At 47.1% G+C, this 22268-nt stretch overlaps 1 protein-coding gene across 1 annotated transcript in view; it reads right to left on the bottom strand.

The window, feature by feature from the left end:
- Positions 1-404: 404 nt before the first annotated feature.
- The window catches only part of LOC120841137, an 83913-nt gene continuing 62049 nt past the window's right edge, over positions 405-22268 (bottom strand). The window contains exons 5-8 of the mRNA XM_040211968.1: positions 19308-19372; positions 16550-16627; positions 1166-1301; positions 405-442 (exon numbers count right to left, since the gene is read on the bottom strand). Of these exons, the coding sequence (XP_040067902.1) occupies positions 405-442; positions 1166-1301; positions 16550-16627; positions 19308-19372 (317 nt within the window). The remainder of the gene's footprint in view (positions 443-1165; positions 1302-16549; positions 16628-19307; positions 19373-22268) is intronic.

Below are 22268 nucleotides of genomic sequence, written 5' to 3'. Positions count from 1 at the left end.
CGGTCGCGATACGAGCAAACGTGACTCCTTCGAAATTTTTCTGGGAGTCATCGCATCACCCAGAAAAAGTTCGAAGGAGTCACAGAGATCACATCCCGGAACCCTCTAACGATAAGAAATAAAAGCCTCGGACTGTCAAGCATAGAATGAGTCACCCTCCCGTCGCCGACCTAAGATTCGCGGTACTGTCCTTGCTGTAACTGAAGAGACAAGTTTTCTTTATTAGGCGTTTATGTTTATTTTTCCAATAATCTGCTGTTTTATTTTTTTTTCATTTGTGGCAAGATATTCATGTGTTTAAAATGCAAACAAACCCCGCTTTGCTTTTTTTTTTTTTTTTGCAGTTTGAGATATGACATCTGCGTGAGTGCATTTGGGTAATTCCATGTTATTTAGGGCGAGCCTCAGTTGGAGTTTTGCTTCTTTCTGTAATCTTCATAGGCTGCAATAGAAAAAAAAAAGAGATTCGTATTCATGAAACGTCTTCTCATACAGTGAAAATATCTAACATAAAATGAAATATGGCCACTGCAAACCTTGGCTTCAATATTGCATGTCACTTTACTAATAGTATCAAAATATTTATCGAAAGTGGTACTTTGCCGATCTGGTCTAATTCACCATAAAATGGTTGTACACTTTTCAACTGCTGAGCCGTTTAGACTAAGCTATGAAGTGTAAAATATCAGTTAAAAAATTTATATTTCGTGATAAACCCAATGATATAAAAGGTTTAAATCACTCATCGAAGACTTAATGCACACTTTTTTACTCTCGAGGAAATATGAGCTGAAACATTTAATTCGGACTCCTTCTTTGTCTGCGCTTCCCACGAACTCAATTTTCTTAAAATTATAAAATAGAACTAATATGAAACTTCAACTTCGCATTCCGTTTCTAGTTAGGTTCACAACTCTCTCAGAACCTGGCAGGTATACCAAAAGAGCGTCAAGAACCATTTCAGCCCATACATTCGCCGCGATAGTACGTACAAGTATTGGTGTTTTTAGCTCTATATTCGCCTAACTTGCTCAAGCAAACGTTTGCAGTGGATATTGGCTTCTTTTAAGTGTATGGTTCTGCTGATCGACGATAACTTCGGATAATAACCGCAAGTATATTGAAAAGAAACATCACTGCTTCTTTTTGCATGGCATATACTCACTTTCTTCGTAACGCGATTTGACTAGTTCTTTTTCAACTTGAATTCCGTAATCCCTTCCGTCGGACACACAGCGGCCGTTCTGACATTTTCCAACAGTGATATTCGCATAATATTCCTCTGTTTCGATTGTTGATAACTGAGAAGAGATATGTCATTGAGTGATAATGCATTCAAGTACAATATAATGAACGCTCGTTAAGCACAATATAAAATGTAACAATCAGATGAGTCGTGGACAATCAAGTTGAAAGTTTCCAGAATCGCGAAATCCGCAATGCTCAAAAAATGTATGACAGACATTGGTTTCGACATTTTTATTCACCAAGCCCAATTACCTGTGGTGCGTTATTAGCTCATTCGCACTACCACTCTTGTTGTTCGAGTGGCCTCATGGGGCACTTGCACGAGATCATGATGCAACGCTGCTTCCGGCTCGAAATCTCATGCCGGTGGCATTCGATTGTTTACATCAGGAGGGTAAAGACAGAAGCAGAAAGCGACAAACCGTGAGCGATGACATCGGCGGTCCCGAGAAAAAGAAAAAAAAAAAAGAAAAAAAAAATGCGCGACAGAAAAGTTTAAAGAAAACGTTTTTTGACGACCAATGAGTCTTATCTGAACGAAATGCGTGAGCATCAGTTCTCTCGGCAACGGCACCATGGCAACTCAGCTCGCCCGCACTCAGAAGGGCATTCCGCCGCGCCGCGCATTTGTAAACGTAGGCAATACGCGGCATGGCAACGCTGCTCGCGCCGTATTGGTTGTTGTTTGAAACATCCTTATGAAATTAGTAAGATTACAGTTATGAGTACGACTCAGCGGGCTGCGTGCCTGCTGAAAAGGGGTAGGGGAGCGGGTTGTGGAGGAGGAGAACGGTCAAAGATTTGAAGTACTACATGAGAACGACTAGACCGGCCATATTCAGATACGCCAGGTGCGCATCGAAGGTCCGCGTTCTCGCGTCATCAGTGTCAGCCGGTCTTGTCCAGGCTTCCAGCGAGTTAGGCCTTACCGCGACCAGATAGGGGAGTGCCTCCTCCCTCTCTTTCCGTCTCGGTGGCACTCCCAGAGGTGTCGTAGAGTTACGAGGGGCCGAGATGATTGGCCGGTGGTGGTGTCCGTGGCGGTGGTCTGCAGGGCCGGCTTCAACACCATAGGCCTGCTCTTGTCATAGAGCAGGCGTATGACAAGTGAAGAAGAGGCCAACAACAGAAAGGGAGGGGAAATAAGAAAGTTTGTGGTCATTCCCTACATACACGGCTCGTCCCACACCCTAAAAAACATTGCGGGCAGGTGTGACGTCGACGTTTTATTCTCTGCTCGGGACAAGTTGTCCAGGTTTCGCAGAGCTGTTAACCCTTCTCCGAGGGCGGCCACGGCTTGCAGTACGAGGCATCGAGATCGCTTCGTCTCGTGTTCTGGGGGGGGGGATGATTTATTCTCGCCCTCTGACGTGTGGCAAGCGCTACGTTGACCAGACGGGCCTCTGTCTCAATGACAGGTTAAGAGAGCACGCTTACAGTGTCTCAACAACCGTGTCTGGTCATCTGTTCATTCATTGCCGCGACTGTGGTTGACTACCCGATTTCCAACGGTGTGAGGTTCTTAAGCTTACTCGGGAAATTCTAGAGGCTGTTGAGATAGCGAGGTTGGGTACAGCATGTGTAAGCAGTCCTTCTGTGGCCCTATCAGGCAAAGAGATGCATTTTTTTTTTTATTTTTGGTTGCCTGACTTGCTCGTTTTTAGCACGTACTCTGTGCGGCTGTGTCACGGCGCATTTTTTTATTTTATATATGTATTTGTTTCTAATTGTTTTATTTTTATTGGTGATGCATCACATGGGCTGAATTCTTGCTTCTCTTTTGTTCGTGACACCGCAAATATATATTGCGATTTTGCGTTCAATAAACTCAGTTGTAAGTCAGCGCTATGTCCGTGTAACTTCTTTGTCTGGTCCTCGTTTTTTCGCGCTGTCGTTAATTCCGAAGTATGTACCAACTCGCCAAGTCTCAACTTTAGCGTTTGCTTTCCCGCAAAACACTCGGAGGGCCAATCACCGCAACTTACGGAGGCAGCTGAGCGAATGACGATGCCAAAACATATGTTTAGACCAAAAAACGCAGTCTGAGTTGTGACATTAAGCAATGCAAAACGTCACGCTTGCATTGCTTAATGTCACAACTCAGACTGCGTGTCTTGGTCTTAACATATGTTTCGGCATCGTCATTCGCCTAGCTTCCTCTGTCAGTTGCGGTAATTTGCGCTCCGAGTGCTGTGCGGGAAAGCAGACTCACGGGCTTTTTTTTAGAGTGTTGTCTACCTCCTCCGGCTGGTCAGCCGCTGCTGCGCCCCTCGAATTCCCCCCCCTCCCCCCCCCCCCCCTCCGGCTCGGACCTGGTCTGGTACCCGGACCCCACGCCGCCACCGCACACCCGCACCAAGTCCAGGTGGCGCTTGTCCACCCGACTGCCCGAGTGCGAGGTATGCATACTCCGGGGTACCCCCGGGCAGCTGAGATCTGGCTCCGCCGAATCATTACCGGCTGGGCATGGACGCCGCATCGCCTAGCCCGCCACGGCTGAGGCCGCCCGAGGACGCAACCTGCGACCGCTGTGGCTCAGACCCTTTGGTCTGAGCCACAGCGGTAGCACTTGTCATAGGCCTGCTCTTGTCAAGAGCTGGCCTGTGACAAGTGAAGAAGAGGCCAACAACAGAAAGGGAAGGGAAAGAAGAAAGTTTGTGGTCATTCTCTACATACACGGCTTGTCCCACAACCTAAAACGCATTGCGGGAAGGTGTGACGTCGACGTTTTATTATCTGCTCCGGAGAAGTTGTCCAGGTTGCGCAGAGCTGTTAACGCTTCTCCGAGGGCGGCCACGGCTTGCAGTACGAGGCATCGAGATCGCTTCGTCTCGTGTTCTGAGGGGGTGATTTATTCTCTCCCTCTGACGTGTGGCAAGCGTTACGTTGGCCAGACGGGCCGTTGTCTCAATGACAGGATAAGAGAGCACGCTTACAGTGTCTCCAGAACCGTGTCTGGTCATCTGGGCATTCATTGCTGCGACTGTGCTGGCCTACCCGAGTTCCAACGGTGTGAGGTTCTTAAGCGTCATAGGGACCAGCTTATTCGGGAAATTCTAGAGGCTGTTGAGATAGCGAGGTTGGATGCAGCATGTGTAAGCAGTCCTTCTGTGGCCCTATCAGGCAAAGAGATGAATTTTTTAAAATTTTTTGGTTCCCTGACTTGCTCGTTCTTTAGCACGTACTCTGTACGGCTGTGTCATGGCGCATTTTTTTTTAATTTTATATATATATATTTTTTTTTTCCTAACTGTTTTAATTTTATTGGTGATGTATCACATGGGCTGAATGCTTTCTTCTCTTTTCTTCGTGACACCGCAAATATATATTGCGATTTTGCGTTCAATAAACTCAGTTGTAAGTCAGCACTACGTCCGTGTCACTTCTTTGTCTGGTCCGCGTCTTTTCGCGATCTTGTTAATTCCGAGGAAAGCAGACGCACGGACTTTTTTTGGAGTGAAGGACGCTCTTGCCAGCCAGTGCGCCGTCTCGTTGCTCCGGACACCCCTGTGGCCCGGAACCCAGACGACTTTTATGCTTGCAACAGGCACCAGGACAACTACGAGCCCCGCGACGGCCGCACGGGGGAGGTTACTGTCGGGGAGCGAGGGGGTGCCGACGAGTGACACGCCTCGACCGTTCCTGCCGAGTCGTAGTGGATGAGGATTTCAGATGATTGGGAGCCCTTCAGTGGTGGTGTCGCGGAGCTCCAGCTCTGCTCCGAGCAGGATCGCACCGAGTTCGGCCTCAAGGGAGTAGAAACCCTGCGGGAGCCGGACACTGGAGGCTGACCCAGGGGACATGCAGCGGTCAGCGGGGAAATAATACCAGACTCAGTATCCGTCGCCGCGTCGCAGTAGCAGCAACTAACCTCGAAGCCGTCGTCGTCAGCAGCGCGCGCATGTGTAACCGCTCAAGACCGGCGTCGGCCGGGATAGCCGCCGCCGGCTCGGGACGGCATTGGTCTGGGGGGGCAAGGTTCGACAGACTCCAGGGCCCGTTTTCTCGAACGCGAACCGTGGGTTAAAGTTAACCATTGTCCCTAGGAGAGGGAATTCTAGGTCACGTGACTGGGTGAGCTGGGGCGCCGAGGGAGGAGCAGTGCCTACAAGCAAAATGGCCGCGACGTCGCTTAATGAGGGCTAATAGTTCCTCTTGGTTCTGCTGAATATTCATTTCGATCCGGCTGTTATATTAATGACGCACCATCAACCTATTAGCACGTCAAGCCAAGCGGTAGTTCAGAGGAACTACTAAACAACCGACGGCAGCATTCCGCGAACGCACCACCCTTCAGCAGTCAGGGATCCAAGTCATATGACGGTACATAAGCCATTGCAAGTGTTTTTATGGTGAGCAAAAAATGTTTTGCGAACAATTGTTGGAATATATTTATACTAACACGTTTAATTTGTCACACTATGCACGCCAACTCGTGAGCCAGCGATTACTTTGCGAAGAAAGGGGGTTATCCTCGATGAAGTCTTCGTTCCGGCTGAACAGCTGGGATATTTTACTGTTTTTTTTTTGTTCGCAGTGCGCCGACAGTATGCCGGCAGCATCGAGGTTTCTACATATCCCCGGTGGCCAGCAATTCAACGGTGACAAGAAGCTTAGCTCCTCGTCACCGGTGGATCGGTTCGACAAAAAGAAAAGGGGGCAAACAGTTTAAATCAGAAGGAATCGCAGAAACGAGCGTCGCAAGGAAGAAAAACGAGACTACAGCACCGGCGTTGCCAGACTGGAAGGCACACGGGAAAGTTATCCGTTGTTTATGGCGAAACGTATTGAAGGAAATGTTTCTTACATATTCGAATATTCGTCGGCCAACTCTAGCATAGTAGCTAAAATTTCTTCGTACCATCTGAAGCAAATAAATTGGTCTTCAAGTACAACATTACCATATTTTGACTTAAAATACCATACTAGATCGATAACAACCAGCGGAACCAGCGGAAAAAGAGGATAAACAAAATGACTGGCTTGTTTCACGGATAGATGGCGCATCTTACTGCCCAATCAAAAATAATCATTGCTGTCCTATATCCAGCCATTTATTATAGTACCTAGGTACTTTTTCCTTCCTAGGCACCGTGGTTTACCAAAATGAGTTTACCATCGCTTCGAGAAAACCGGCCCAGGGAGGTGACGGCGTGGCGGATAGATAGACCTCTTCTGTCGGGTGCAGCTTTAGTAGCCAGAGAATGGCGCGCACCGGTCTGGTGCGCGATAGCTGGCGGTACATTGCAAGGCGCGCCCCGTGCAGAAAGTCCTCAACGGTGTTGAGGGCCGTATGGGCCTGCAGCTGGACATCGGAGTGAAGTTCGGGAGGCTTCTGACGACGCGCATAGCCCTTCGATTCAGGACCTCTAGGGCCTCAAGCCCCCCCCCCCCCCCCCCCCTAATGATGCCCACATACTGGGCCCCATAAAAACCTTGGCTTGGATCAGGCTGCGGACCAACATACGGAGGGTGCTTGAGATATCGCCCCAATTCTTGACAGTATAGTGCGGCGGATGAGCTGCAACATTTTGCTGACGGAGGCTCGCCGCACGTTTTTGTCCTCGATGGTTTTGCACGGGAACCTGAAATCGATGCAGGGCGTCGCGTCACGGCTAGCGATGGTGTTGTCAAACACACCGTACTGCGGCTTCTCTGGGGAGGGGATTACTCCTCGCTCTGCAAGAAACCCATGGACGAAGTCCAGGGCCCTCCTGTGCGGATTCTGTTTCAGGATCGACTGTGCCGCTTGTCGTCCAGATGGTGACGTCGTCTACGTATATTGTGCGCGGAAGTGGTAATAGTACCCCTCACTGCGGGACCCGCACCCTCTCTGCTCCTTGACGAGGACTCTGTATTGTCACACATAGCAACGTGCGGAGGCTGCGCCGGCCGGCAATAAGCGCGATTTCACCTACCTCCCCCCCCCCCCCCCCCCCACCACCCCTGTTTCGCGTCGCTTCGCGCCGCAGGCTGTTGCCGCGAAGCGGCGTTAACAGGAAGGGGGGGGGGGGGGGGGGGGGGAGGGCGGGTTGATACGTGTTGCAGGACCCACGCGCAACGCGCCCATGGCCGGCCGGCGCCTCAACCACCCGTTGCTCTGCGTGACAGCAGGGCGTCCACCTTGAGAAGGATTCAATCCGGGGCGAGCGGCGTTGCCATGCCGCGTATCGCCTACCGTTTACAAATACGCCACCACGTCGACGTGCATTGTTCTTTCTGGCTCCGCGCTAGCTGTGCGACGCTCCTACTGGTCCGAAGCGCTGACATACGCTCCGCACTTAGGCGCGCCGTGCTGAGTCACCCCATCTCTAAACACGATACCCCCTCTCGTCTCGCGACATCATGCATGGCGCTGACACACTCACTGGCACCGGCCGGCTTTCGTCGAGACGAGCGTTCTAATGCTCACGCATTAAAAGGAGACGATAGCTTGGGCGTGATTATTTCGCAGCGTTGGCTTGAAGTTGTTCGGACGCTTGTCAATTTCATTTCTTTTTTTTTTTTTTTTGTAACCCGCGACGCCGGGTGTGCTAGATAAATAACAGGCACTGATCTTGCAAGTGGTGTTTTCCTGCTTCATTGTGTATCTTAAAGCGTCGCCAGTGATCTCGGCCCATCGGGGCCACCCATGGGACCTCCGATGTTCGCATCTATGCCCCGCCGTTCCAAAGTGGCCGCAGTGAATGGGACCTTTCCCTCTATATTATTATATTAACCCTATGGCTTTCGTCCTATAACCGCAATGTCTCTTTATGCGCGGAAGCAAAGCTGTCCAGATCGCTTGAGGGTTTTTCGTGCCGCGATCGACTGCGCCAACAAAAGTGTGTGTGTGTGTTTGGGGGGGGGGGGGGGGGGGGGTGGGCATAAGGGAGCATCGGCTGGTAATCAATTTTATATATGCCGGCCTCTACTCGGACTTCAGACGAGCCAGCACTCAAGAAGCCGTATCGTTGGAGAACAAAATGGCCCCGGTAAACGCCGCCAAGGAGCTCCGGAGAGGAATAAAACAAAGCAAGCTTTGGTTTAAGCGCCCCCCATATGCGTCCCGATTATACTTTTCTTAGTTCTGTCGTCGACTGAGCCGTATGTTTGCTTCTGACCAGCACCAAAGACGACGCTAACAAAAAATAGTTTACGTGCATGTGGATAAAAACAAAATTGTGCAAGGTATCATCGGAAAGGCCAGAGACGGCTCTTTGACGTTGGATTTCGTAGTTTTGGAACACGCAACTTCGTAGCGTGTCCGGAAATGACGTCGGGTACAATAGTCCCATGAAATTTCTACTAATGCTATACTCGACTCGTGATAGCAAAGTTGTAAAAAAGCTTTGGCAGCTTCATCCGCATTTAATGACGCGAAACAACTCGAATTATGCCATCGTCCCCAGGAACCCGTCCTTTGTTGCCAAAACCCAACAGGCGTCATTATCAGAAACGGCCTTATAGGCTTCTTGCACCTGACGTCACTTTAGGCTAGCGTCTAAATCGAAACCAACATTGTCATCTGCCATCGGTGCCTTGGCGCCATGTTCAAGGCATTCGTCGTCTTATTGAGGCAGCAGTAGTGCAGTAGAGCCTTGGCGTTTGCCTCGCTCGGGTTTGATGATGGAACAAATTCGTTGCGAGCAGCCGATAGAACACAGGTCAGAATAAGCGTGACTTGTGTTTAACATCCTTTGACGGCACTTGAATGCGCGCGGGGAGTGCCATGGCTCGGCACTCGAACACCTCGCGAAAGTGCCGTCAGACAGCAAAAATAGGTCGTTTGTTGATCATTTGCGGTGACTGACAAAACCATTAGTGCCTCTACCAATACGTGAAATGATTGAGAGATATTGTGCGAAACTTGTCTGCACTGTAGCCGTTCCTTTAACTTTTTGACTGGCTGCACTGATGAATACTGGGACTGTCGCACAACTAATTTCGTCTGCGTTACTTCTCCTAGTCAATCGCAAAGAGATTCCTTTTTGGGACACGACTCGGAGTCCACAAACCATTGGTTGGGATGAAAATCTTTTCTGTCGAGATCGTGCCTGCGTATTCCTCGGAGGCATTCATGACGCCGGCGAACCGATTGTTCGAGTGTAGCCTTGTACTGGTTCAATGATTACTGGAATTCTAACAAAAAAAGAAAAGATATTTCTGACCGCAGTTTTATTTTGTGATCGACTTTTACGGCAGGAACAGTTAATTACGGCGCAACTGTCCATTTAAAATCTCCAATGAGCCGACAAACTACACCGCGGCAAGCTTTTCGAGCTGGGTGTAGCGTTGCATCTTGGTCTCGAGCAAGAACCCTATTAAGAGGAACTTGACCTTCAATTCGGGCAAGCTCCCACCTGGAGCGACAAAAAAGGGTGGGCGAAATTACTCTCGGGATTGATTTCTAATTCCCTTTCCCAACACGATCAATTTGTGTTTATACTATTCTAGCAATATATAAATAATGAATAACGCGCGGTGGTATCTCCTAAGGTTATTACGCTATTTCGTTTCCTTTGCTCCTCTCCAGGTCAGAAACAGCAAATGTCTTAAAAACAGTTAATTTTTTTTTTTGTATTGAATCTATTCCTTTTTTGCAACCCACCTCAAGCAAATTTGTTTAGAACTCCCGAATTATTTGTGTCTAGACAGTAGGAAGTTAGTCGCCTCAGTGGGCGACTTGTCAATCAGCTGTACGTGAGAACTTTACCCAGTGCAGTACAACCGGTAAAGCCTGGGTTCTTTAGCGTGCACCACGCAATAGTATATTTATGCCAGTCTGAGAAAACTTCAACAAATAAAAATGCTCAGATGCTTGTTTTTCTTTACAAATAATGTATATTTTCAAATACTTCTTGAAGTAATGATGCTGAAATATTTTTGTGTGTGCCAAACGTACCCATTAAAAATGGCAACCGGACAAAAGCTTACCGGACAAAAGCTCACTGGACAGAAACTTACCGGACAAAAGCTCACCGGACAAAAGCTCACCCATTTTTTCACAGACCCGGGCAAAAGCTCACCAGGAGAAAATTTCATGTTGTTCTTAACAGGTGTGCGGACAGCTTAGGTGCATGCGTACGATACTAAAATGTAACGATAGATTAAATCTGACAGGCGCATGATTTGTTGTTTAGGGCAGAAGCAAGTTTATTTATCGATTGGTTAGAAATGGATGCAGTCCTTCACTAGCTCCAGCAGTCTTGGTAGATCTGGGTGTACCCGTAATCCCTTGAAAATATTTTTCACACGATTCTGCAGGCGCAGAGTGGTTTTTCGCAGCCGCTTTTCTGGGAGTTCACCCCTGCGGGCTTGTGTCAATGCCGTGGCAACGAACGCCTGATTTTCCTGTGTGCCTTCAATCAACATTCAGACTTTTGGATGGGGGTGGACGACAAAGTTCTGGAAACCGATATTCCATCCTTTGCATGTGCATATCCGGCCTTTATCTTGAAGAGTGGCGTCGCACATATTCCACCGTTCCAGGGGAAACTCCGGTCGTCGTCGGCACAGAGTCAAGGAAAAGGGAAAAATTCGGCCTGGGCGCCGTCGCAGAAGGATCAAAAGCATAACGGAAGAATCCGTTGACATACGTGCAATCAAAGTAGTCCAGCAGGTCGCTGATGTCACCGGTAGACCTTTCCCTGACGTAGGTTGGTCCTTCGGGCACAAGCTGTGGTGGAAGAAACGCGAGCCTATCCAAAATCCCGCACAGCTTTCTAAATTCGTCATCTCTCCAAAAGGCCACGCTCCCGTTCCTTGAAAATATGTTTAAAACCTCGCAACTCGATGGTTTGTATGTTACCGTTTTGCCTCGGATTCCTTTTCAGAACACCCAGAGATAGTCCTTGATTTTATTTACATTTACGACGCTCACAAAATGAATTTAATTTTCCTAGCCATTCACTTCAAATATTAACCGGAACCCCAAGAAAACCCATGCATTAGTAATGAGGAGACCTTGTGCCTAACCTTTATGTGCGTGTTTAGCGTGACATAAGCACAATGAAAAAGCGAGATCGACAAAGGGTGCCTTCGCTTCTTCGGTCACTCTTCGGGTTTAAAAACTTCGGTTCACGAAGTTTCATGGGCGTGACACAAGGGTGCTCCGGAAGACCTTGAGTCAAACAAGCTTGATTTTATCAGTTTCACTCAGTTTCAGTCACCCTCTATTTTGGTCCCAAATCGTTGCTTCTCTGCCTATTATGGCTTATCTGTCGACACCTTCGCATGGGATGGGATGGCAGTTCTCATAAAAATGGTGCAATGTGCATCACGTCCGCACTTTATCCCAGCCCGCGTTTCGCACGGGGTACGGAAAAGAATAAGGTAAGCTTTTGTCCGGGTCTGTGAAAAAACGGGTGAGCTTTTGTCCGGTGAGCTTTTGTGCGGTGAGCTCCTGTCCGGTGAGCTTTGTCTGGTGAGATTTTGTCCGGCTACCATTTTTGTTCGGTACGCGCGCTACAAAACTAATGCGACTATTCCAGTCGCATTCGGTTTGTAGCGCGCGCACCGAACAAAAATGGTAACCGGACAAAATCTAGTTGTCGTGTTTTTTTTTTGTTTTTTTTTTCTTCTTTTTTTTCTACAATAAGTATTGACGCGCCGCCCGAATAGCCGCGTATCGAATGACAAAGCGCTTAGCTGTCGAAAATAAATTGCAGCAGAAGATAGCCGAAAGGCATGCATTTTTCGCGCTCACAATTAACGTGTTTACCGATGGACAAGACACGGTCATACAATTTAGAAAGTTTTAATATTCGAACAATATACACTGTTAGCAAGTGCCGTGTATTTGGTGAATATTTGGGGTGAAAAACACGCTATTTACACAAATTACCATAAATTTACACGATGAGTAACGGATAATACGTTCAGATATCATGCGAGGTTGTAAAAAACGTGTTTTGGTTCGGTCATACACGCATAACCGTGTAGCCGACCTCGATAACACGCATCGCCTCCGGCGACGACCGCGGCATTGCCGGCTATCGAAGCACCGGAATGCTTGGGGACACACTTAGAAAGGACCGTCGAGACAAATGCCGCGGAAAGAAACATGTCTCGGAAACAGATATGCACCAAAAGCAATTACGCCATGTCGCAGGACGTTGGCGAAACCCGCGCGTACCGTGGCTCGCCGCCATTTTCTGGTCGATGGCAATGCGGCTTCCCTCATGTCGCCCATGTTTGCATTTAGTTTAGGGCTCTTGATAATAGTTTCTTACACACCACAAATAAAGTCATGGGTCCAATTATTCGTTCAAAACAGTTAAAATGGGTATAAAAAGCGTGTCTTCGATGTGAACACGTGACATTGCAGTTGGTTTCGTTTTTGCTTCAACCTTCAACTGCTTCAACCGCTTCAACTGCTTCAACTGCAAGCGATCTGGCCGATCTGGCCATGGCGCAAGCGCAACGTCGATGTACGGTGGAAGCAAGAGCCGGTTGGCTTTCGTTCTTTTTGTTTGACCGGAGAAATTTCTGGCAGCCGCTATTGTTTTGGTTTGACGGGACGCGAGAAGCTTCGCATAGAGCTTCGCAGTTTGCGAGCACATAGTGAAGACGTGACCGGAGAAGTGCCCCTGTGATGTTCCCGGAAGACGGAAAGTACCATTCGTCGTGTGTGCTTTGAAAGCGAGGGGAGTCACAGGGTCCACGAGTGCGCAACCACAAGCCAAGGTTCACGACAGCGCTGCGTTCTTCGGCGATCTCGTTCTGTTTGGGGCAACACGGCGATGCGAGAAAGGGCCGAAACGTTCGTGGTGTGTGGTGCGGTGCTTGTAGGTAGAAACCCGCACTAACGCGGAGCTCATATTGGTTGTTGTGGGGTTGCGTTTGGCGGGTTTAGCCCCGTCGTCGCCAGCTGATCCGGTCCAGCTGGTCGGGGAGGACGCAGCGAGCGATCTTAAAAGTAAACCTTCCTTCGTTCCGTTTCAAAATGTGGAAGATTCCCGACGCATACCGTGAGTAAAATGCTGCAGACGTTTTCAACAAAATTACGTCGTTTTAATTGAACAAGGGACTTCGGATAGTTTCCCTAAATCTGCCGTTTCTATGCTTTGTGTCGTTAGACTGCATTTGCACAGCGACGTGTTCGCACAGCGACGCACACCGCTCGAGTAGATGATTCGGTCCCGCAAACGACCGGTTATACAGAATTTCAGGGAAACTTAAGTCACCACCGATGTTTTCCTGTAAATCTCGTGTGACTTGTGTGAGTTTGTTGCGCTCATTATGCGGTGTGAATAAACTAGGGCAAGATTTTCTACCTGCCCACAGATGCATGAACTGAGTCCAATTTTTTACGTAGAGAACATAGTGGTTTTTCTTTACATTGGGAAGAGGCCCGAATTTGTCTCTTTTCCCTCTGGCACTGCCCCAAGTTTCAAGTTGCAGTTTCAGTAGACATACCTACTAACAGGTACAAACTGCTCTAAAGCAGGTAAAAGACTGGGAAGTCAGGACGGTGCGGACACCGTGTTTTGCGCTTCTCGCAAGGTGACTGATGCTTTTGCGAGGTATGCGGAATATGCAAACGATTTTGTTATGCCCTTCGTTTGCGTCTCCAGAAAAAAGAATAAGATTATTTACAAAATTAGGCGCAATCACAAGCCAAGATTTACGATACCAGTGCGTTCGCTTCGGTGGTCCGTGTAGTGGTATTATACGCTGCTTTCTGCAACACCGCGTCATAACGAAGAGTTGGAACGGTCACGGTCTGTGCTGGGCTAGCGGTTGACAGAAACCCGCGTCGCCCGCATCGGCCCCGAGTGCACTTGGGCTGTTGATGTTCGAGCCTTTCATACGCGGCTTGTCGCCAGCTGATCCTGCTGCTCGACGGTGAGGAAGCGGCGAGTGTGACCTCTGAAGTAAATGTAAATCCTCGTTCATCCAGTTATCCAGTGTCAAAGTGTGGAAGATGTCCAACGTGTACTGAGGGCGGGAACTACGAGCGTTTTGCCTTGCTTTTATAACCGAAACCAGAGCAGCGAGATAATTGCCTTGCGTACTCCAAAATGACGCAAGCAATATGTTTCAACAGGTCGAGTACGTCACCGCGGATGTAGGCGAGACTGTGCACTGTTTAAACGCTTGCAGTATCCACGAGTGCTACCAGAAAAACGACGTCAACAGAGAAGGAGCTCGCGATTTTAGCATAATGCAGTGCCACGGGCTCGTGAATTTTCAATGTGGCTATATGGAAATATTAAAAAAAAAACAAAAAAAAAACGCATCAGCGCCACATTAATGATCACGAATAGCACCGGTCACAAACTCCCAAGCCTCACCGCTTCGCTCGACACCAACACGACATACGACAACAATCTGCATCAAAACGCCCCAAAAGTGAAGGCGTCTGCTCCCGTACGCGTACTACAACTAGCGGAAGTGAAGTGTTGGGCGGATGTCCTTCACAATAATATATATAAAAAATGCCTTGCGCAAGTATAATTTCCATTGATTATTGAATACGTACTGATAAAATCCCAATCATTTGTTTTTCTATCTGATTCAAGCGAGTCGGACTGCTCATAACACTGGTCGAGCATGAAAATAACAAAAATTTGAACTTTTTCATGGCCGGTTTAAGATTTATTGTTAGTACATCGTTGTTTTTCGCAAAGGACTAATTTTAGAGATTTTGCCTCCATACGTTTTAAATGCAAACAGTTCTTACATACGGCTGTCCATTGTGCCGTGTTTTGTGTCTTCTTCTATAAATCGGTAACGGTCAGCGACCAAAGAGCTCACCCGTACATGTCAAGCATATATACGCCGCGGGGAGAGTCTGTTGTTAGTAGGAAGTGTCGGGCGTAGTGCCGGTGTTGTGTTTGTGTATGTGTCGCTGCTGTGTCCTACGTGGTGCTCGTGTTGTCTGTGATGTATGTAGAGTAGCAGTCTACTCGTGATAGTTCCCAGCGTATTAACCGACTCCTGCTTTTTTTTTCATTGGTTGCTAGAAATCGCACTAGGTGGCGCAAGTTACCGCCCGATTACAAGAGTTTACTTGAGCTATTTATCCATGTAAGTTCAATATTCTTTTTTCTTTTTTTTGTCTAGCGGTTTTGTTGTAGCTGCCGACGCCACCGACCGCCGACGATGCACGTAGGTACCTTTGCACGTAGCTACGTCCGCCGCTCGGAGACCGTTTACTGTGCATAAAAGACATCGAACGGGAACGAACGCGTCCTGTATGCTTTCAGTTCGGCTGAAAGGCGCGGCTGGCTGGGCTCGTCCCTCGCCTGTTCTCGGCTGCTGGCCGCCATGTTTCATAAGGAACACGTTGAACCGTGCTTCTCGGAAGGCAAACACGGTGTAGCGTGTTAACTTTACACAGCACCTCATGTGTAGACGAAAAACACAGATGGCTCCGTGTAAAACGAACACGTTTCGACGTGTCCGCTATGGGACAACGGTTTACACGTCTGGGCGTGTTATTTTTGCTAACAGTGTATTGTACGTACCACACGACGCAGCGTTATCTGAAACGAATTTATTTGAGAAAGATCTCAAGCAACACAGTCACAGTCGACGACTGTCATATATGACGATCAGTCGGAATGCAATTGCAAGCTGACTTCGTTGTGGGGCACTTTTTGGGGAGAGCTTCTTTTTTCCACAACAGCACCAAGGCCAAGGAACGAACGCGACTGACCCGTTTCCCACCCTATTTTTGGAGAGGACTCTGCACGGATTATCTCTGGGAGAACAGGAGATTAATTGTCATTGTTCGCGAAATCGCGTCGAAGCCCGTTTGATCTCCTTCCTCTCCTTCGTTTCCCGTGAATGTTCAGCAGAATATCCTAAATGGCACGCCCTTTTTAGCTCTTTTCTCACGGTGTAAGATAACACAGAAACGATACGCAGCACGCATAACAAAAATTAAGTGGAAACTTTCAAGAGGGGCCAAAAAACGTCGAATGCAAAACGGCAAAACATAGGTACAAAATCGCGCTGAGCGGGTTTTCACAGTCTAAGACAGTAACAGAAAATTTTTAACTGATAGGGGGCGCGATAGTCGCACCAGTCGCATCAGCGTCAGCAACATGGCGGCGGCCTAGGCGCGTTTTATTGAAAGGTCTATACACCGGCGGACTCTACAGACAGCACATTGAATTTGGTTTCAGCTCATTTCTTTGTGATTCGCTCTACGGCTCTCTTATCGGCTGAAACAGCAATTTATTTGGTTGCGGATCGGTACGGTGCCCGGGTTTTGCAACGCTTCAAGTTTCTCACACTGTTAGTGGTTAGAGTTAAAGAAGTATCTGACTCTAATGTTCAAAAAAAAATTGTGGACAAAGGCTTCACTTACTATACATGGCGTTCCATCCCTGCGCATTTTGACCACGTCATCCTTACAAGTCACAGAACACGCAGTGGAAAGAAAGACCTGCAAATATATCAACACATTCAAGTGAAAAACATACATAAAAATAACTGCGCCCCGAAATTTCACTCCACATGTAACCTGAGTAGTTTCAAACAAATAAGAAATAAGGCCAAATTGAATTCCTAAAATATAGTCGACCACTTAAGAAACGCACTTTTTCCAAATCACTAAACCGCAAATAAAACACGTACTGTGCATCACCCGTCTGTAGAGGGTAGCTTTTAACTTCAAGTTTCAATTTTTACGTTCGCGTTATTGCTGAAGTATTGCTATGTTCAGGATTTTTGGAATGTGATGACTGCAGATATACTGAGTTCACAGCTAAACTGGCAGCGCGGTGGAGGTTGCATACTCGCTGGACAAGTTAATTTTAGGTCTGGAGAAAAGTCAGGCGACTCATTGGCCCGCGAACCTATTGCTTCCAACGTCATCTCAGTTTAGCGCTGAACGGAGTTTTGTGTCGTAATTGCAGAGGAGTTAAGTTTGTATTTTTGTTTTAATGTATCAACTTTTGATTCATGTTTCCGCGTTGCGAGAGACAATGATTCCCTTTGCTTCCTAGAAGGAAGCACTGGGAGTCATTGTCCATGTCAAAAAGGTTAATTCTTTTTATGGTGACCCATTTTGCAATCTTCACGCAAGATGCTGGGTAATTATGCTTATATGCGTTTTTAACTATGTTTTGGTCAAAATGTTGTTCGGCATAATGCTATCAAGAGCACGTGCAATGTTCAAACACTATGATAATCGATTTAGTTCGATAAGTCAATTCAGTGTGAAAGTCCTTATCGAAACTAAACTTAACATCCTCGTCATCGGCAAGGGCACTTTGGGGATAAGTCCAAAGGCTAGAGTTCGTATAACCAGTCTTAAGGAAGGCCTGATTTAGGCCAAAATGTCAACCAATCATGCCTCTTAAAACCCCATGTAACCCGCGAAAATACTTTATTTTTTATATTTCTATATCTTACGGATCGCTATCCTCCAATACATTTTTTTTACTGTAATAAAAGACATGCACTGCGCGACACAGTTAGCGCGAACAGGGTATCGGTGTATCTTGTGTGCTTGTTGTTGTTGATGTTCTTTTTGCATTTTGTTTAGACAGGTTCATGACTGAACACCAATATTTCTTCCTAAGCCGGTGCCACCAGAAACTTCAGTGACTTCATTTTTTGTGAGTGGAAGTAAAAAAATTGGTCATCGCTTATTTCCACTAGCTGTGTCGTTTTCTGTGTTTCTTTGTTTTTATTGGGAACGTGTCTTGCTGTTTTACATTGCATTGCTCTTTTTGTTGTGCATGTGAGTGAAACGCATTCCTTTTTTTAAAAAGTGGTAACAGTAACAGCTCTACGACTTATGCTGTTAACGTTTTGATATAAAGTTGCATATCCGATGGGACTGTGTACAAAAATATATTTGAAAACTTCTAATTTCATAAGCTTTTTCCACCAAAGCAGGTGTTTTTTACAGCATTTTAGCAAGATATAGTAAACATTTTTTTGCTCTGCTTGAAGCAATACACTTTTAAACGACCACTGGCTAAGGGTGGCCGCTATGCGAATTTATACGCCACAAATATTTTGCGAAAATAAAGCATGGTTAAATACTTTATTTTTCTTTGTTTTAGCTGCAAAACGATCATACACGTCGTGTAGGGGGAGTGAACGAATTTCAATAACTGTATGATCAAGGAGTTTTTTTAAAATTATTTTTTGAGAAAGGGGGTGTGTGTTTTTTGGGTAGCAGAAAAAAACACACTGACGTATCCCGCTTTATGACTGGAGAGAAGCGCAGGAGGATAGGGACAAAGTGAAGAAGGTAACGCTCCGTGTTCTTGTTACCTTCTTCACTTTGTCCCTGTCCTTCGACGCTTCTACCCAAACTTAAGCACAAGGTGCTCTGATTGGAAGGATAGTAGGTAGAAGCAAAGGCTGGCTGCATTTTTCTTTACCCACTGTCTCTATTTAATCAGAGTGAATAAGAACGTCGTCTGATAATCGCGCAGTCTGGCGTTCCTGCGCGAACGCCATGTGCTGTATAATTTGAACCAGTGCTCATTGTTCTTTAAAAAATAACCTTCTGCAAATTGAATTTTATTAAAACATATGACATACCCTACATTATAAGGGATATTTTTTTAATTAAACCCTTATTTATAACCGGCAACAGAGATCATCTTGTCTGGGACCTTCTCCGACACTCAAAGCATAAGCGTGTTGGTGCGCGCCTACATTAGTTTTCGAAATTATTTCTTCTTGTTTCGAGTCAGCTTGACTTTAATGGGGTCATGACGAAAATGTGTCGAAAGCTCATGTAACGTTCAACAACTCTAGCTATATGGCTAGTACTGCAAGACTTTTCTGTTGAAATGTACTAGACGTCGTTATTACATAAAAACGTATTGCATTGACTCAAATGTTTTGCGTTTCGGTAAAGGACAAATTCTTATACACTTCGAAATTATACACAGGCCGGAAGTAGGCCACAAAATTCATAAAATGGCTGTGACTTGTTCTATAAATTCTAAGATAAAATATCAATTCACTCCTATATATTACAATATTGAAATTTGTTTTTAAACACTATGTTTGGAGCTTTCTTTAAAAACATACGGCCTACCATTTAGGATGTAGTGCTGCAATAAATGGTGTTGTCATTATGAACCCAATTTACTTACATTATCTTGTTTATCCTGGACATTTATGAACTGGCATTCGAACGGCCATGGTACCTTGTCTTGAGCTATGAAGTTGTTAAAAACATCACACAAATGGACGTTGAAACAGAACTGCTATACTCGGAAACAACTTTCTGTGATATTTCTAAACAAAGAAGTGTGCGTGCAGAGGTTGAATCGACAGTGGGAACACGCGCTCCTATAAATATGAGAGTGTGGCCACATAAAGTTATTCCCGAGCATAAAGCGTATATTTTCATACTGTTTAGAACGAAATCCTGTTGCTCTGCATCGTTTATTAAATGAACATAAAATTCCTATGGCTACCTCTGCCAAGGTATATTGAAGAATTTTTCATGTTTGGTGAACTGAGTAATACAAATATTTTCATCCCTGCAGAATTTAGTGTGAGGTACCTTTATTAACACGGTTGAAACACTAGAGAAATAGTGTTTTTATAATTAATCTAATTGCCTTGAGATCATTAGTCTGCTCCGTCTTATTTTCTTAATTTGTCCAAACTTCTTAATCACTAGAATATCTGAAGCCACGAGCTCAAGCTTACAAGATATTGTCACGACTTTATGTACAACACCAAAAAAGTCCAGCCCCGTGGATCAACAAGAACTTCAACTTCTTCACTTCAGTGTCAAGCCCCAGAAGCGTCGATGAAAATAAATGTCCCAAAAAAATGAAGCTCACAGTTCCGCGATGGCGCCATCGCGTGACTGTGCGCTTTGAGCTGTGAGCGTTCCATGTGGTCCGGCTAAAGCCATACTACGTCAGAGAATAGACACTTCTCACACCGCATGTATTTTTGATTAAGCATCGGGACGATGCTTCATCGAAAGGAGAGGGCAGTGCCGCACGCCAGACGTACGGGCCGATGGCACGAGCTGTCACATTAGGATAAGCGCGTTACATCCGGCAGTACTACTCGCCAGACGCTCGTGCCATCGACCCGTGCGTCTGGCGTGTAGTACTGCCCGATGTAACGCGCTTACCCTAATGTGATAGCTCGTGCCATCCGCCCGTGCGTCTGGCGTGTGGCACTGCCCTCTCCTTTCAATGAAGCGTCGTCCCGATGCTTAACCAAAAATAAATACGGTGTGAGAAGTTTCTATTCTCTGACGTTGTATGGCTTTAGCCGGACAATGTGGACGACCTCTGAACGTGCGGAGTGTTGGAAGGAACGATGTCCAGCATCCGGAATGACTTCGTATGTGAGGTCACTCAGGCGACGAAGAGCCTTGTACGAGCCGAAATACTTTCGCAGAAGCTTTTCACTAAGCCCTCGACGTCAGATAGGTGTCCAAGCCCATACTTGATCCCCCAGTCGAAATCGGACGTCCAGGCGGCGCAGGTTGTAGCGGCGGGGGTCGACGAGTTGCTGTCGGCGGATTCGTACTCTCGCCAGTTGACGCGCTTCTTCTGCACGTTGCGCGAAGATGTCTGCGTCGGCATCTATCATGTCCGGGAAGTTAGGCAGCATGGCGTCCAGCGTAGTCGTCGCCTCGCGTCCGTAAACTAGTCGAACTGGCGTGAAACCCGTTGTTTCCTGAGGGGCCGTATTATACGCGAAAGTGATGTAGGAAAGAATCTCATCCAATGTCTTGTGTTCGACGTCCACGTACATGCACAGCATATCGGCGATTGTCTTGAGGCGCTCTGTAATGCCGTTAGTTTGCGGGTGACATGCTGTAGTTTTTCTGTGAGTTTTCTGACAGCCTCATGATGTCTTGCGTGAACTGAGCTGTTAATGTAGTACCGCGATCTTCTTATAACCACTTTTGTAGCGTCACGACGCAATACGACGGTGTCGACAAAAAACTTTGCCACCTATAATCCGGTTCCTTGGGGGAGTGCCCGTGTCTCGGCGTACCGCGTCAGGTAGTCCGTCGCAACGATGATTCACTGGTTGCCTGAAGACGAGCTTGAAAAAGGGCTCAAGAAGTCCATTGCATTTTGTTCAAATGGTGCTGATGGCGGGTCAATCGGTTGAAGAAGGCCGGCGGGCCTCACAGGCGGCTTCTTATGGCGCTGGCAGTGGCGGCATGTCCATACGTAATGGTCTACAGCCGCGTACATTCGGGGACCAGTGGTACTTCCTACGGACTCTCGCGAGTGTGCGAACAAAACCAAGGTGTCCCGACGTTGGTTCGTCGTGGCTGTCATAAAGAATTTCGTCGCTAAGGGCAGTCGGAATTACAAGAACGTATGAGGCCGTGATTGGTTGGAAATATTTCTTGTACAGAACATCGTCTTTTAAGCAGAATGAACCCTGACTTCGAAAAAATGCGGTTGGTACAGGCGTATCACGGACTTCTAGGTGCTCAGTAAAAGCACGAAGCTCGGGGTCTGTTCGTTGCTGCTGGGCCTTGATCGCAGTGTCAATAACTCCGAGAAAGGCGTCGTCTACTTCATCGGTTCGCTGAGCAGGGTCAGCAGCAGCACGAGAGAGACAGTCCGCGTCGGTGTGTTTTCGCCCCGAGTTGTGCATGACGGTGATTTCAAACTCCTGAAGTCTCAGGCTCCAGCGCGCGAGACGCCCGGAAGGATCTGTAAGGGTGGCCAACCAGCATAGAGAATGGTGGTATGTGACTGCTTTGAAAGGCCTCCCACAAAGGTAGGGCCGAAACTTTATGGCGGCCCAAATGATTGCGAGACACTCTTTTTCCGTGGTCGAATAGATAGTCTCTGCTTTGAACAGTGAGCGGCTGGCATACGCAATCACCCGTTCGACTCCATCTTGCCAGTGGACTAAAATGGCTCCGAGGCCAACGTTGCTAGCATCAGTGAGGATCTCGGTCTCTGCGAGCTCGTCAAAGTGTGCGAGAAGTGGTGCCGACTGCAGGCGACTTTCAAGCTCTTCAAAAGCACACTGCTACTCCTGTTCATGTAAGCGGGACATTGTCACGCGAGAGTCGAATGAGTTGTTCGGCGATTTTTGAAAATTGCTTC

The sequence above is a fragment of the Ixodes scapularis genome, unplaced genomic scaffold (genome assembly GCF_016920785.2).
Source record: "Ixodes scapularis isolate PalLabHiFi unplaced genomic scaffold, ASM1692078v2 PGA_scaffold0__279_contigs__length_252992795, whole genome shotgun sequence".
Taxonomy (NCBI): domain Eukaryota; kingdom Metazoa; phylum Arthropoda; class Arachnida; order Ixodida; family Ixodidae; genus Ixodes; species Ixodes scapularis.
Note: the sequence above shows the minus strand (reverse complement) of the source record. Positions and strands in the feature narration are given on the sequence as shown.